This window comes from Solea senegalensis, unplaced genomic scaffold (genome assembly GCF_019176455.1).
Source record: "Solea senegalensis isolate Sse05_10M unplaced genomic scaffold, IFAPA_SoseM_1 scf7180000014209, whole genome shotgun sequence".
Lineage (NCBI taxonomy): Eukaryota > Metazoa > Chordata > Actinopteri > Pleuronectiformes > Soleidae > Solea > Solea senegalensis.
Genome location: NW_025320993.1, coordinates 126128 through 143518, shown reverse-complemented (window position 1 = coordinate 143518; position 17391 = coordinate 126128). Strand labels below are relative to the sequence as shown.

The 17391-nt window shown below is 41.0% G+C and overlaps 1 protein-coding gene across 2 annotated transcripts in view; it reads right to left on the bottom strand.

The window, feature by feature from the left end:
- Positions 1-14382, bottom strand: part of LOC122760947 (slit homolog 1 protein-like) — a 66367-nt gene extending 51985 nt beyond the window's left edge. The window contains exons 1-3 of one of the 2 annotated variants that reach the window (XM_044016146.1): positions 14303-14382; positions 13432-13712; positions 578-649 (exon numbers count right to left, since the gene is read on the bottom strand). In XM_044016146.1, coding sequence (XP_043872081.1) covers positions 578-649; positions 13432-13676 — 317 coding nt within the window. In that variant the 5' untranslated portion in view covers positions 13677-13712; positions 14303-14382. Of the gene's footprint in view, positions 1-577; positions 650-13431; positions 14075-14302 lie in introns of those variants that run through there. The other variant, XM_044016145.1, reaches the window with a different exon arrangement.
- Positions 14383-17391: the final 3009 nt, after the last annotated feature.

The following is a 17391-nucleotide window of genomic DNA, read 5'->3' as shown; positions in this document are numbered from 1 at the left end:
TTATGCTATTAAACAGCATCCATCCCCCCAGGTCTATGAGGCCCCAACTCTTCTGCAGGTGAAATAGCATATTGAGCCAAGCTAGCATTGTTAGTTTCTGGCCTGCATGCAGGAGAGTCCCGAGCCGCAGGTGTTGCCCTCACCCTCACCCTCATCCTCACCCTACTGCCCACGGGTGAAAAACGGCAACGAGTCGGCAGCTTTGTTGCATTTTTTTGGATGGGTGATGCTCAGCTAAGTGTGCTAGTTTGAATTCAGAGGAAGAGATGGGGCATGCCAGTCACAGAGGATGGATGTGCTGTTCTTATTTCTGTGTATCAGTGTTCTCCCTGATACACAGACTGCTCCCGAGTTCACTTGCAAGTGGTCCCAGACCACCACTTTCAAGTGGACCAGAGTCCTGTTGTTTGGTCTGCATCAGAAGTCACAGACTATCTTCGGACTGACCCAAACAAACCAGACTAAGGAGCTAAATGTGCCAGGTTCGATTCACCCGCACTAAGCAATAAGACTTTAAAAGCTTCTGTTGTACACAACAGATGATGAAGTGAATAGAGTGAATGTAAATATGACTTACAGCACTCGTAGGTGTTTCAGGCCAGCGAAGTCTGTCTTAGTGATGACTGTCAGGTTGTTTCCATTCAGATCACTGAAAAAGTCAGAAAACAGACATTAATCAGTGTCAGATCAATAAACTTTATAAAACCAAACAATTAACACCTGAAAAGTCCTGGGTTATTTACATAACAGTGCATACTCATTCAAGTACATACATATTAATAATCCAGACTCAGAAATCAGACATTCAACTACACCGCAACACGATCAAAAATACAGTTATTAACTACACTATTGACAATGTCAAATCCATCAGATTTCTAGCAGAAACTCGTAGTGTAGGTTGATACTCTGCTGAGGAAGAGATGATGGAGTTCAGACAAAATGGCAGCAAAATTCACAGTTCCTTCACAGACAGCAATTTCCAGTGTTTTGGTAGCAGAGCTTTGACATCCTTAGCTTTAATGGCCAACTTTGTTAGCTTGGAATATTAATTCATTATCAGCGTATTTGGACATAAATAGCAGTTTTGAACCTGTATCCAGTTACTGTAAACTCATCCATCAGACCACGATACTGCTGCAGGGGCTTTTGCATAACAAGATTTTTATTTATTTTTGATAAAGTTTCACGTTTAAGAAGTATACATCTCCAACCAATCAGAATGTGTGTTGTTGATGAGGTGAGACTCTTTAGTCCACACATCTATCCTAAAGCAGTGAAGTTTACTCTCATCTCTTATGTTGCATGTATTTCTTTTTTCTGTGTTTTTCCTTTATTTCTGCTGACTCTATACCTGTTTCCTCCAATGATGCAAGTTTTCTCCACTCCTTGGGATTCACAACACAGACATTGCCGTTGTGGGTCATATAATATTGGACTTAGCTGGCCACTCTTTTCAGCACAGTCAGGGGTTTAACCCTGTGACCTCATTGTCTACTTTGATTGACATATGCAAAGAAAGAGTGAGGGGGATGATGTCACTCTTCCCACAAGGCTTTGTGGAAGGAGAGGTAAACTGAGCCCTGCACACGTACCTGTGTGTGTGTGTGTGTGTGTGTGTGTGTGTGTGTGTGTCTGTGTGAGAGTGTCATGTTCCTGCACTACTGTAAAGGGTGGAGCAGCATGTGACCTTGTCCTGTCCTGAAAGAAAGAAAGAAAGAAAGAAAGAAAGAAAGAAAGAAAGAAAGAAAGAGTGGATCTTGTGGTTTGGGTGTGTGAACCAGATCTTTTAATTATTTATTTGATTGGAATCTCTTTTAAAAATATTTAAAAATAATATGCGCTTCTCCGACTCCAAGCTGGCTCTCCATATCCAACACAGTCTGGATCCTTTCTCTACGTGCTGCATTATCCCCACATCCAAGTAATGATCTTTATAATGAGGATCAAGTACAGTTGCGACAAAATGCCGGGGATCTGAGTGAATGTCGCAGGGAGTTCAGAATCTGCGCTGTATGGTCGCAGTTTTTGAATGCGTCATCACAACGTCCTGTTTCGGTGTTTCGGTCGCCTTGTTTCAGTGAAAAAAGTCTTTCAAAAACCGAAAATGGCCAATAAAGGTATTTTCGGTTTTGAAATGTTCTGGATCGCCGAATTTTCGGTGCATCTCTAGTCACAATACTACCCAAAGAAGCCAATGTTCTGTACCTGTAGCCTGGATTCCGAGAGCTGAGCAGGGAACAACCATAGGGACAGAGAAGGCTTATAAACTTTCCCCCTCGGATGCAGGTGATTGTGAATTGAATCAAAGTGATGCCGGTGATTCTAAAGGTTTGATAGGGAAGCAAAGGTAGAAAGAAGAGCTGGTGGAGGGAAGGATGGAGGCAGACAGGTCATGTTGTGGGGTTCAAAATCACTGCCTGAATGTGTGTGAAATGCCCCGGATGGTTAAACCACACAATATCTTCTGAAAGCTTCCTCAGACCCAATCACAAAACCTTTTGAGGAATGTGGACACATCCGTCCTTAAACTACCGTGCAAAAGGACTGATTATCGACCACCTCCTTAGCTTGTGTCCTCTGAACAGCAGCAGTTTCACTGCTTTAAAAAAAAAAAAAAAACACTAATCAGCACTCATTTTAAATTACTTGTAGCCACCACCACAACAATAATGGTACTTTTCCACTATGAAAAGTGCCGTAAAATGCCGTTAAGTGCCATAACACTGTCATCAAACAACAAAACATACTCTCTCTCTCTCTCTCTCTCACGGATGCATCTGGTCATCTGTACAGTCAGGCTTGTTACAAACCTAATTTGTTCTTGTAAATAGACATGACATCAGTGTGTATTGGGATAAAGAGTGGACCAAAGTCAGAACTGCTCATGAGAGACACATCCAAGACATATTTATATTTTAATGCCACGTGACAGCAGTTGTGCTTAGTGCTATTCACAAAAGACGGGATCACTGGGGATGGATGTTATTACCAGGTCTGAACAAGGTCTAGAGGACCATATCCGTATGGTCCCAAAAGTATCAAAAAGATTTGCAATATTTGTTGGGTTTTTATGTTCGAGGACTAGGAAACAGACAGAAGGGAGCAGATGAACAACCGCAGGTCTGATTAAGCTTGGTTAATAGAGTTTTGTGCAGCATGGCAGGGTCAGGGGTCAGCTGAGCCACAGCCTCCCCTCGAGTGGCGACTCGGCCAAACAATGGATCATTAAAGCAGAACGCGTCTCTTACACAATCACAGCCTCGGTGGGCAGTGAAGCAGTTGATGCCCTCAGCTCCACCACCAGATCCGACACAGAGGGAGAGGAGAAGGAAGAGGAAGAGGAAGAGGAGGGGGTTCATATTCAGTAAAAAGATAAGATTTGTTGTGTGCACAAAGAAAGAGAGAGAGAGAGAGAGAGAGTGACAAACAAAGAGTGGAAGCAGTGATCCTGAAGCACGGCTGGGGATCAAAGTACTGACAGAAAAGCCGAGCATCAAAAATCTAACACGCTGAGTCATATTCACTTGTTGCTTGATGTTCTGACCTTGAGATCAGAAATGCCCCTTACACAGCTGGAAATGAGGAACTGTATCTAAATCCAAACAAACTACAAAACACCCAGCCATTTGAGAGAGAGTCATAATATACACTCTTTAACGTTACAATCTCAAATAAAACCTTTAAAAACAACAACAGAGAAACCTCATACTGAATTGCTTCATTAGCTGTTCACTACACTTCAGTCCAGACACCTTCATCTGCTCAGGTTTCTTTGGTAAGAACAGTGGTTAAAAATGTCTTTGTGTGGTTTACTTGAAACCCTAACCCTTTGTCCATCTCTATCATGGAGATCTCAAGTAGAGCTGCAACTAAGGAGTATTATCATAATCATTTAATCTGTCGATTATTTTCTCGATTAATCGCTTTGTCCATAAAATATAAGAAAACCTTAAAAAATGTTAATCGGTGTTCATCAAACCTGGAAATGATGATGTTCTCAAATGTCTTGTTTTGTCCACAAACCAAAATGATTAACTGTTATTGATTTCATGATTTCTTTGTTATCCAGAGCAAAGAAATGAAGAAAATATTCACATTTAAGGAGCTTAAACAATCGGAAATCTTGTTTTAATCATGAAAAAATGCTTCAAACCCATGGATCGATTATCAAAATAGTTGTTGATTAATTTAGTAATCGATTAATAATTAATCGATTCATCATTTCAGCTCTAATCTCAAGTATTTTGAGGGTCAAGTTTTGGTTTGGTTTGAACGTTTATGACCCTGGACAGGTCGGATATTCTCTTGAACTTGTCCAGTGAGGCTGAATCGTGAGAATGCAAATATTAGCATCAGTCACTCCAGACATTTTCCAGGACTTCTCCTGTCAGATCCCAATGTGAAGTTCCTGGCAATGTGTGAGTGAGCTTGGGAGTGCTACCTCCTACATGTTCAACCCAGGTGCCATCAATGTGGACTTTCTCATTCTGACCCAAACCATCTCCAGGCTGCTTTTGTCATATGCATATGGAATACTGTGGAAAATGTCTCCAGAAAAAAAATCCCACAAACACAGAAAGAACATGGCAATTTCACACAGAATGGCTCCAGTCATACGGGGTTGGAACAGAGAAACTTCTTTTGAAAGGCAGGGAACTCTAAAAACAATATTGTGAGAGGTAACAGTGCCAACCGTGCCACACTACCAACAAACCAGGTCTCTCGAAGTGGATGAAAAAACCTGAGGTAATGATTTGCAAATCATTGCCTTCGGTAAAAAAGACAATATTTTTGCCAGAGAAACCAAAGTAAGTGAAGAACAGAAATGGACAAAGCCATGGTAACTGCTGCAAACACCTCTTAACAACCCTCTTTAAAGGCCAAGTCATACTTTCCATGTCCACAAGTCCGCCAAGGTCCACTATGGGCTGCATGAGGTAAATGTCGTCAACCACACATGTTCACATTTATACATTCGTGACCGCGGGCACTGTATGCATGCTACAGGTAGGACAATATAATGGAGCGGAATAAAGTGTGGGTTTAGGTTCACAGGGGTGGAACTTTGAATTGACATGAAGCATCATTTTAGCATGAAATGAACTGCAGGCATCGAATGTGCGAGACACAGAACATTTGGCAAGGCCTCACTTCTGTAGAGTCCTTGGTTGGTTTAAATTCTTTGTTAGGTCATATGAGAACAGAGCAATCAGTACAAGATGTTAGTGAGCGTGAGGTTTCTCGGGCCGTTTCCATTCAGCCCTGCGGTGCTTCATTTGGACCAGGGTCTGACCATGACCAATATCCCACCAGACGCTCAGGACGTGAAATGAAGAGTGGCAGCAGATTCTCTACTATACTCTGCTGGATTAATGACACTTAGCCCGGAGACATTGTTGTGAAATGTTACACAATCAGCAGGTTTATAAGAAGTCTTTGTTTCCTCTGCCATGTCTGATTATTCTCCTCTGTCGTTTATTATCCTCTCCTCTTTCAACTCCACCGCTCTCCTCATCTTCACTGTTCCTCTACCTCACTCTACCCATTCCATCTTTATCTCCAGATACAGTACAGTAGATGTGACTATTACTGACCACACACACACACACACACACACACAGGACTAATGACACTTCATTAGCAGCATCTCTGACAGAGGCTGAGTTAATCTGGATTTTTTATAAGATCTTTTTTTTTTCCTCTTTAGACCTTTGAAATCAAACACCTGTCCCCTCTAGATTGGATATACATGATTCAGTATATATCCAGTGTGTGTGTGTGTGTGTGTGTGTGTGAGAGAGAGAGAATTTGGCACCCATGTCTCCTGCTCTCAGCCCATCACATTAGGAGCTAACGTTAATCCTCCCCACACACACACACTCATTTAGCTCTCTGACTGGCAGCTAAACAAATCACCTTGCTCACAATACATGGACACACACATGCACACGAACACACACACACACACACAGCTTGATTAATATTTTTCTCATTGATTCATGCCCAATTTATACCATATTACATTGCATACTGACTGACTTCCAGGAAATCTGCACTTTCTACATGACACACCATCATTCTCCCTCTCACACACACCCTCAAACACACACACACACACAAACTATTTCAAACGCACAAAGGTAAAACATCAGACTCTGACTCTGAGTGAGCTAAAACAAATGAATGAGTTAAAGTAATGTAATGTAGGATCTGATGACAAGCCAGTGATACTGCTCTGAGGCAGGACTCTGATGGACAAACAACCATGTCTTCAGCCCAGGTACAGTAGCTTATAGCATGTTATACAAACATGATTATGTTGTTTTATTCTTCAGAAAATGAAACCTAGCCCCAGGAAAAAAACAACAACAAAAGAATGATAGCAACAGTATAAACAACAGTATAAACAGCATAAAGTAGAATTTTGGAGCTCATTTTGTGTCGTCATGTGCCAACCTGAATCCCAGTGGTGAAACTCCCCAGTGACAGTGAAGGGGGAAAAAAAAAAGTTAGAACACAATGTGACTTTGGAAGAAATAAATGTGCTGCTTCTATGTGTCACAGAACCAGCTTACACTAGCAGCAGAGATCGATAGACAGTGAAATATTATCGTATAGTTTATAGGATGTGTGGCGTGTGTGTGACTCTACTAGCAATAAAAATGAATGAATATACTGTACATGGGGCAACGGTAGTGTGTGGGTTCAATTCCCAGCTCCGCTCGTCTACATGTCCTTGGGCAAGACATATGAAAGATGAGTGATAGAAAATGGAAAAACTGTAGTGTCAAGCAGCTTCGAGTGGTCACCAAGACTAGAAAAGTGCTGTTTAAATAGAGTCCATTTGCATAAAGCAAGACTATGTGTCCACGGAAACGGACAAAGTATTAAACATTTGGAAAATATCCATTTAAGGTGCTGCGCAATCGCAATGTAAAGTTTAAAACCGTTTACCAAGAGTTTATTATCCCTTGGTTTAAGACATACTATTTTTCAATGCCGCATGAAAACCCCTGGAGATTATAATCTGATTTATATCTGAAGACTTATGCTCTGATATTGTACAAAGTTAAAAAAAAAGGGCCATCGGGCACACACATATCTTCACTGATCCCTGCTCCACACACTTCTGTCTGCTCAAATAACCGTGCTCATCGGGGGCCCACAGGGGGGCATCCATTTTTCAGCGTTGCCATGACAATACAAAGAGGAGGGGGTGTTTGGTGGGACCAGTGCAGTCACCTTGAAAAATGACCCTCTTATTGCCAACGGTCTCCCGGGAAATACTGTACACACACTCCGTCTCTATCGCACACACACACACACACACATCACTAACTCTATCTCCCGCAGTGACACACACACACAGACGCACAAAGATCACTTTACATGCTAATTGGGCGACAAGTCTTTTAACAAATAGCCATTTAATGAGTCACTCCACTGCAGGGCAGAGAGAGTCGACAGGACGTTTGAGGTCAAAAGGTCACGCATATTACATTTACATGGATGGAATGAGCGGTCTCTGATGTACGCCTTATTCTTATTAAAGAAGAATTCTTATTATTCATCAATACACACGCAAACAAACTTTCCCTGGATGTTCTGAATTCTACATGTTGAGGTTTTTGGAATTGAATCTTCGTCACAAAGCCAGTTTACTGTACAGGCACCAGTTCCATTCATTTTTGCAGCACCCTTGTCTGCCATGGTGGTGCTGGAGCTCTATTGGACATCTTAAAATAAGGAAACATGTTGTCTCAGGTGTAACAGAAGGAGCCTTCTCCAACATTTACGTCTCCAACATTCAGATTACCAACCATGACTCACACAAATACCAACAGTCAAACAGCAAAGGATAAACAGAGGTAACAGGATGTGAGATACTTTTTTGACTATTCATGCAAAATTGCACGCTAATGTACGAAAAGTTGCTTTGTTTTAAATTAGCGGTATCTTCATAATCAATGAATCTGCCGGTTATTTTCTCAGATAATCAATTGGTCGTTAGGTCCATAAAATGTTTCCCAAACCTTGAAATGATGACGTTCTTGTTTTGTTACAAACCACAATGATTCAGTTTTAATGATTTTAAAGATAAGGTGAGATTATTCCTGGTTGTGCTGTTCAGTAACTTTAAGTTTCCTTAAGAGTCAACATGAAAAAAAATAGTGATACGACACTGATCAAACCACCAGATATAACAGATATATTTACTGTATCTAAGCACATTTACTGTAAAGGAATGTTTGTGCCACTTCTGACTCATGTTGCCGATCTTATTTATACTCTGGTCCACTGATCTAATTTTCCTGCAACCTCCAGGAGTCCTGCATCCTCTCACCGACTCACACGCCAAAAGCATATTAACACATGTAGCAGCTGTTATTTAAAACCTACAGTGCGTCTGCTCTGCTTCACTCTGTGATTACCTCCAATTGGAAGAATGTCTGACAGTCAGAGAACAAACCAAAGTTTCTCATTCAAACAGAAAACGAGGGCAGTTGTGCATTTTATCAAGATGCCTAATGGAGAACGAACTAATTTGCTGAAAGCTGATCCCGCAATGACAGAGTTGTTGTTCTATTGTGGCAGGGAAACAAAGAAATCTTATTCTATCAAAAGCTTTTGAGTCATAATCACAAATTAAAATCAAATATTTATAAGATGTATTACGTCACTAACAATAATGTGTTTAGCACCGAAGCCCAGACAATTATCACCGTCTGTATCGATTAATGTCATCTTATTTTCTGACCAATCAGCAAGGTGAAAATCAGATGTGCCTGATGAAATGTTTAATATTTGTTGAAAAAACATACAGGAAATTTAACCCACTACAAAGAAACTGTAACTACAAGTCAAGTCACCAAGTCCTTTAAATAGCAACATGAATATCCTCATCTAAAACCAACCTAAAGAACATGACTGCATGAATGTATAAATAAATAATAAAAAAAATAAGTGTACTGTAAGAACTGTACGTACAGTCTGTGGTGAACATGTGTGTTTTTTTGTTGTTTTTTTAATACACGATGTGTGTGTGTTTATTTTCAGGTTCTAGAGTGAGTGAGAGTGCCTGTATGTGAATAATTGATGATTGTCAGGGATGCCGGCAGAGTCACATGATCCTCTCTCCTCCCTGGTGAATTGTAGTGTGGAGGATGTTTTCCTCTGTTTTGTCCTCTGAGGCTGATCGCTTCATGATCGGGGAGGGAGAGTCAAAGAGAAATGGGTCCGAGCTGGAAGACGCAAGGGACATCATGCACTAACAGTAATTGACAGTGGAGAAACTTAGCATCCATACACAGATGCTGATAAAACAGCACAAGCACGTTGTCATTTAGTGCATTCAACAGGTGACGATGTCAATTTAACAAACTTTAATAGAGAAAAAAAGGCTGTAACAGAGCTGAAGTGTCTGACTTGAACGGTGTGTTCCATTTTCCGTCTCATCTGAACTGAACCATAAACTCGGAGCTGCCACAATACAAACACTGCTACTTTTACCATTAATATCACTTCTGTCGTATTTGTTTTACAGTAGCTCAGTCGTACACATGTTGTTACTCTGTGTGTGTGTAAATCATGCAGTCAGAGACATGAACCAGTGCTGCAGTTAGCCTAACCATTGATGTATAAACTAAATAAAATAGGTCCCAGTACTGACCCTGGCGGTACTCCAATATTACAGTTGAGGTATGTAGAGTAAGTATTGCTGTTTTGTTTCCTGTCAGTTAAATAGGAGCGAATCCATTGGCAATGGCATGTTTTGAAAAGTTAAAAAAGATCATTTAGCTAAAAGTGTGTGGTTCACAGTGTCAAAGGCCTTCTTAAGGTCCAAGAACACTGCACCTTCTTCACCACCTTCATCTAGTTTTGATTAACACTCTCCAAGAAGTAGCAAGTAGGAGTGTTTTTTGTCAAATCCAAATTTCAGCAATTTGTCAGCTGCTCTGCTACTTTGAATACCACAAATAAGATGCGGTGGTATTGAGTTTCTGAGGGATGTTGTGATTTGTTTCACTGCTAATTATGTTATTGTAAAAAAAAATTTTGGTTTTGCATTATCACTGGGGATGCATGGTATGGTTCCAGTTGGAAAGCTTTGAGCCAGTTCCTCAGCTGACTTTATATGTATATGTATATATATATATATATATATATATATATATATATATATACATATATATATATGAAAAAGTCGTTAAAAGTACTTGCTATCATAGCATTCCATTCATTTTAAGTTCAGATACAGTTGTTCTCTGTTCATTATCCTTACCAGATAATTTATTAAGATTTCTCCAGCTCAGTTTCTCATTACCATGTGTCTTGTTAATGATTCTAAAAAAAAATCTGTTTCGGCCTTTCTTATATTTCTTAATACCTTATGTCGAAGGGGTGTGAAAATACACCTGTCACTATTATGCCCTGGAAGTCATAGTCTGAATACTCCTGTTTGTATACGCTTAGTTCTGAGCATGCACCGAAACTAAAAAAGTAGAAGAATTTTGTCATGCTATGTTTTAATTTTTTGTACAAAAATAAAAAATATCATTATCAGTAAAATCTTAACGTCATCCTGAGTGGGTTCTACAGACAAATGTGAGCCAAAACGGTACTGCAAGTTTTTTTTTTATTGTATAAATAAATGTTTAAATTATTAAATTATAGTTTTGCTTCTGTGAGCGCATATTTATGGACAATGAATTCACACATTTTCTGAGCATTTTGTTCAGTAAGTTTTCACTCCGTTTAAGAATGTCGGGGTCTTGTTCACGGGTGAGTGGAGAGTAGGGCGAGAGATTGACAGACACACTGAGAAAGAGTCCAAAGTCAAAGCTCTCAATTTACCAGTTTAACGTCTGCAGTGGGAAATGAAGACAGCGGTGGATGATATTTCTGCTCTGCTAAAGGTTGAGTCAGTAAAATAGATAATAGTGAAGCTGATACAACCCTCCACTGTGGGCTCTCTCATCGAAGCTTTGACCACAAAACACAGGAAGTCACTGTCTCTAGTAGAACTGTGAATTATGGCTGCACAGTCTCTGCCGTTTCCCCGCGAAAGTCACTAACTTCTGGCTATTGTCTGTTGTGAAAGCACAGGTCAGTTAGTGACAGACAGCTGCACCAGCCGGTCATCCAGTGAAATGTCTGCTCATGTTTATTACAGTCTTTTGATTCCAGGCACGTGTGTCAGGGGCCACACAGTGGAAAGCACTGCAGCCTCACAACAAGAAGATGAGGTCAACAGGACACTGTAAATTAACCGTAGGTATGAGTGAGATGTGAGAGTGAATGGTTGTGTGTCTCTGTGTGTCTTTGCCCTGGAATGGATGAGCGACCTCTCCAGGGTGTGAGGACAGGTCGCCTTTCGCGATATATTTTGCTCCAGTGCCATCACGTGGAGGAGGAAGCAGTAGAAAACTGGACTCAGACTCAGACTGGAGCTTTGACTACATTCAGACTCTGAGGTTGGATTTAACCCTTTAACACCTAAGCCTCAAAATGTCTGAGGGCCAGAAAATGTCCTGTGAGTAAATGTAACTTTTTGTTATTTACTGCATGTTAAAGTAGTGTATTAACAATTTAAAATTAAAAAATTAAAAATTAAAATTGAGAAAAAACACTGTGGTTGTACATGAACGGTCCTAAAAGTCGGTAATAGATGTCATCACCTAATTTGCATAATTGGCCATGTATATGTAATTGTAATGAACACTGTAGGAGAGAGGAATAACGTCCAGATTTTGCGTGTTGAATTTGAAATTTGAACAGTATAAAACATAATAACAGGCCAAAAAATGTAAACTATGTACAGGTGTTTTTTTGTCTCTGTTAACAGAGACGCAGAGTCGCCGGCTTCCTGCAACAGCACAAGTGAAAGTGACTTTTTCCAATAGCACAAAACGTCACGTAATTGTGCTTTTAAAGACTCTGTTTTGTTGTTTTCAAAAGATTCGACATAATGTGCAAGCGCAGTTTCATGTGTGTTCCACAGTCGTGTGCTGTCTGAATTCCCACAATTCCACTGTGCCAGAGCAAAGCACTGGAGCCAAACTTGGAACTCAAATCAGACTCAACCTTGACGACGACTTGGACTTGGAACACTGAAGACTTGACACAGACTGGACTTGAGCTTGAAGACTGAGAACTGAACTACAACACTGGCGAGGGCTTTTTTATGATGTCTATCCGTACATGAGACAGATTTCAGCAAATAAGATGTGTTTTGAATTGTTAAAGACACGTCATGTGAAACTCACTCGTGTGCAAAATGTCATTAAATCAGTGTTTTTGCAGTGATTGTTTGTGTGTGATGCTTAGGGGGGTTTGTATGTTTTGCACAAACCACTTAAAAAAAAATATATATATATATTAGAAACACATTTCAATATAATGCCTCCTGATACACATCCCACCCCCACTACAAATGACAAGCTCAGGAATAAACATGTGTTGTACTGGAGTGCATGAAAAGATGAAGTGAAAACACAAGAGGTTTTTTCCAGCTCTAAATAATCATTATTTATTATTCATTTATAAGGCAATTGCTTTTTTGACTAATCGATTTGTTGCTTTGTCCATAAAATGTCAGAAAATGGTCATGAGTGACGATCAGTGTTTCCTTAAAAATGACCAAAACAGTAAAAATGATAATACTGTATACAGTCTTTTGAATCGGTTCCCTGAAGGAGCTTGTATGACAGCAGAGAGAATGATATCAACACATATCAATAACTACTGTATTCTTTACACCTCCATCTCACTTGTCTATATATAACTCCGAGCTCTCACTGAAGGCATTACTTATTTATCTGTGGGTATTGATAATGCAAATATATCCTTTATCTATTTGTTAAGGGGGAAAAAAACAAAAACATATGAAAGAAAAGAGGAGGCTGACACACAAAATGATGAATATTATATAAAACTCCAAGCAAATCAATTAACCAGTGATCAAAATAGTGGATCAGTTTAGAAACCCATGAATAATTGACTATTACTACTCATCAGCACTGCAGCCTTAGTTTGTTATATTACATTTAAACATTAAATAAACAAGGATATAATTAAAGGCTCTTATAAATGTGTAATTGCGACATGGAACAAGTGGAGGAAAGAAATGATGAAATGATGCTGCAGCCGGCACACACACACACACACGTGCACAGAGTCACAGAGTGAGTCACACTGATAATTAAATTGCCATTACAGACTAATTTGAGCAAATCAACACAGAGAAACCCCCTCCCTCATTTTCCTCTGTCAATCACACACACACTCACACTCACACATCCATCTCACAGAAATATTCTGCTGTGTTTGAATATACTTGTGAGGACATCTGACTTATGAACCAAGCCTTAAAATCACACACACACACACACACACACACCAGGGTTGACAGTTTAAAGGAGTACTCACAGCCTCTCGGTGCCTTTGGGGACGTGTTTGGGTACGGAGTGGATGCCCAGGCCGTGACAGTCCACCGTGCTGCCCAGGCAGCTGCAGGGCGCAGGGCACGCCTCCGCACATCCACCACCTGCCAGCAGCAGCAGCAGCAGCACAACACTCCACAGCAGCATCATCCACAGTCCGGACTGAGGGGCCCGGCGCGGGGCCGCCACCGTCCCAGACCCGGCTCCATCTCTTCTTCTCCCAGCAGGCATGCTGTTATCCTGCAGCGCTCCACAACACTGCAGGACCTGAGAGTGAGTGAGTGAGTGACTTCTTTCACAGATATATATATGCATATATATATATATCTATAAAATAAAAATAAAAAAAGTGGATGAAAACAGTTGAAGTGCAGTGAGTGAATTTTAGAGGCAGAGGCAGAGACACAGTTGCAGCAGCAGCAGAAGTTGAGCTGAGACTGAACGGCTGCCACTTGATCCCAGAGTGGCCTTTCAGAGAGAGAAGGAGAGGAGGGGGAAGACGACAACTATATCCTCCTCTTTCTCTTGTCCCCAGCTTCCAACTGCCTTCTATTCTCCTGTGTCTTCTCTCTCTCTTATTCTCTCTCTCTCTCATGCAGCCATACAGTGTGCCTGCCTCTCCCCTCCACTTTTCATTGAGTCATTGTGTAGCGAACAGCGAGCCACTAGAAAAGAAGAAAAAAAGAAAAGGGGGGGGCTCCCTCCTTGACACACACACACACACACACACACACACACACACAGAGCAATCATCCATCAAAAGCTTTTACAAATAACAGCACTCAGACTCCTCCCACACCTCTACCCCACACACACACACACACACACACACACACAAGTACCCAGAGTGAACTCACATCTATTCAGTGACAGCAGTAGCAGGGGAGCCGGCAGCCAGCGACGCCTGCCTTTTTCTTCTTTTTGCTTCTCCCTCTCACTCTCTCGCCTCGTTCCAGTCTCTGTCTCTCGCTTACATGCACACTCTCCTCCCCTGGGGACAGAAAAGAGAGCCCGAGGCTGCACGGACATGATGAGACAGAGACGCAGAGGCAGGAAGAGAGGAAAGAGAGAAGAGGAGGAGGAGGAGGAGAGGAAATCATGATGGGGCTGAAGCATCCGACCGGGAAGCTCCAGGGAGAACGTGGGGACAGAAAAAGGAGGAAAACAATTTGTGGAGAGACAGAACAATAAATGTGACACAAAAGGGGGGCGGAGGAGAATCCTGCTGAGCAGGAAATGTGGTGATTATGTTGTTGTCTTTATGGTTTTGCTTTGCTATAAATCTGAATCAAACTCAGGAAGAAGGTGGTGAAACAGCGTCAAAGAGATGCCATAAGGTGCCACAGAGCTTACTCTGAAGTCTATAATTAATTCACTGGCAAGGCTTTGAAATTCAAATAAGGCCTGGTCTTAAAATCTCCACAGAAGTGTTGGTTTCAGCTTTCAGGAGAGAAAAAGGAGAATGTGAAGGACTGAAGGTACGATGGAGAACACCTGCTGCACAGGACATTAACACACGTGTCAAACTCAAGGCCCGAGGGCCACAATCCGGCCCGCAAGATAACTTAGGTCTGTCCTGCTCATAAAAAAAGAAATGAAATAAACACAATAAATGTAAATGTTAAATGTAGTTTCTCCCTTTGAAGCAGTTATCCAGTGCTTGATATTCTGCCCTTCTGATGCTGTTCAATGGCTTTCATATTATTATTTGACCTTGTCTGACCCTCAACCTGGACAGTTTTTGATATCAACCCTCCCTGGAATTGAGTTTGACATCCCTGCTTCAGTTATTGATTCTTCTCGGAACCACGCCGGCTGCAAATTAACAGTTCAATCACAAGATGACGTGGACCAGGAAGAGCCGTGAACACTGTGCTGTCACTGCAGTCTGAGGAAATGGAGTAAATATAATAAAATAAAGATTCATCTTGGGTTTAAATGAGTTTTTGACCATACTTTGTTTTACTTTTATTTCTGGCAACTTCCACTTTCCCTCCACTGCTTTTCTTAAATAAAATACAGTATATACTTTAACGCCTCGCCATCTTCATTACACATTACGACAAAATAAAATCTGAAGAAATGTGTGTTGGAAACTTAACGCCCGTTTGTTGTCACGCCTCGCACAAGGGAGCTAGTATTTGTGTTTTTGTTAATGTTGAACAAGTTCAAGCATCTACTCGTGTCTGTTATATTTGTACCAAGGAAACCACAATGAAATTTGTAATCAAAGTTTTATCACCTCACTCAAAAATAACTTCTTCAATTTAAGTACATTTTATATCACGTTTGATAATAAAGTACAGTAAATGTCATATAGTTAAAGCCACTTGTATACTATTACGATTTAACTCATCTCTTGGATTGAGTGAGAGCACGACCAAAGTAACAGATACAAAAAACAGTATCACAGTTATTTTGATTCTTCACTTTTACATCTAACCACATGATTTCTTATCAAATTGAACCAGAAACACAAAAGTAAGCGATTCGAATCGTGAAATTTTAGAAACTAGAAGCTCCGAATTAGAACGCGACGTAACAAAAATAAAACCAAACTTTTTGTGTCGTCAATCTAAGGTGAGAATAAAGGCCAGAGTTTTCCCCTCGTTTGCGGCAGTTTCCATCATCATCAGTATACCAGTGACTCCGCACGGTTATGTGGCGTGTAATTAGATTTTCCCAGAGTAACAGATTTGATTTTAGGGCGTTTGTTTACAGTGCGACGAGCAGCGACTGGAGGGCAGAGTTTACACAGCTTTTTATTTACCAGCACACATGAGTGATTATTGCTCGTGGCCTCACTTTGTCTTCTCCCCGCAGACCCAGTGTGACGGCTTCATTTAACCAGCCGCTCTTCAGAAGTGATGGGAAAACAAATTGGCCACAGGCAGAGCCCGGCTGCTTCCCTTTGTGCACATGAAATGAATGACTCATTCAGCGATAATCTGCAACAAAGGGGGGGTTGGGGGGGGACGAGATGTTGACATCTCCTGGGGGGTGGACTCCCTCATTTCTGGGTCTGTAATAGCTTTTTGAGGCAGGGAAGGTGGGGGAGCTCCTGCTGCAGAAGCGTCTGTATTGTTGTTTTTTTGGAAGAAGCAGATGTTTTTGTCTTAAACCTGGAGATTTGGAACTCATTTGTGAGCTCGCTGACAACAGAGGATCCATCTGTTGATGAGATTAACAATCCAATAAAAAAAATGAATTTGACACTGGAGCACATAAGTTTTGAAAATGAAATAAATCACTGTTACACATAAATAGCATTGTGCCGATGGAGTTGACACAATGCTTTTACACTATAAATGTATCCTTCTCACTTAGAAAGCTTTATATAACCTCACACCATCTCTCCTCCACATCTATGCTCGCTCTCACTCTTTGTTCTTCCTCCTCCATCCTCCTTTAAACACCTCTTGCTTGACTTTCCACCGCGGTTTCCAGAGCCTTCAGCCTCGTAGTTCCTTAAATATTGAACTCTTTGCCTTAAACCATCCTTGAAACTGACCTATTTTGCCTCCTTCAAAACGTTCAAAACGTCATTATCGCTCTAACATTCTGTTGTGAACCAACATATTATACTCTTACTTTTTTATATAACACATATCTATTTTCTTCCAGACAGGAGACTCAGAGATTGAAATGTGCAGTGAGAGTAGGGGACAGGTGGATGAGCCAGGAGAGGTGGAGGTCTGCACTGGAGAGAAGAGGAATGAAGGTTAGCAGGAGCAAGACAGAATTCCTGTGTGTGAATGACAGTGAGACAGGTGGTACAGTGAAGATGTGAGGAGTAGAGGTTAAGAAAGTGGGTGAGTTTAAATATCTGGGGTCAAACTTATCAAAGCAATGGGCATTGGACAGTAGAGCTGAAGAAGAGAGAGCAGCAAATGTGAAAGGGAAGGTCTACAAGATGGTAGTGAGACCTGTGATGATGCATGGCCTG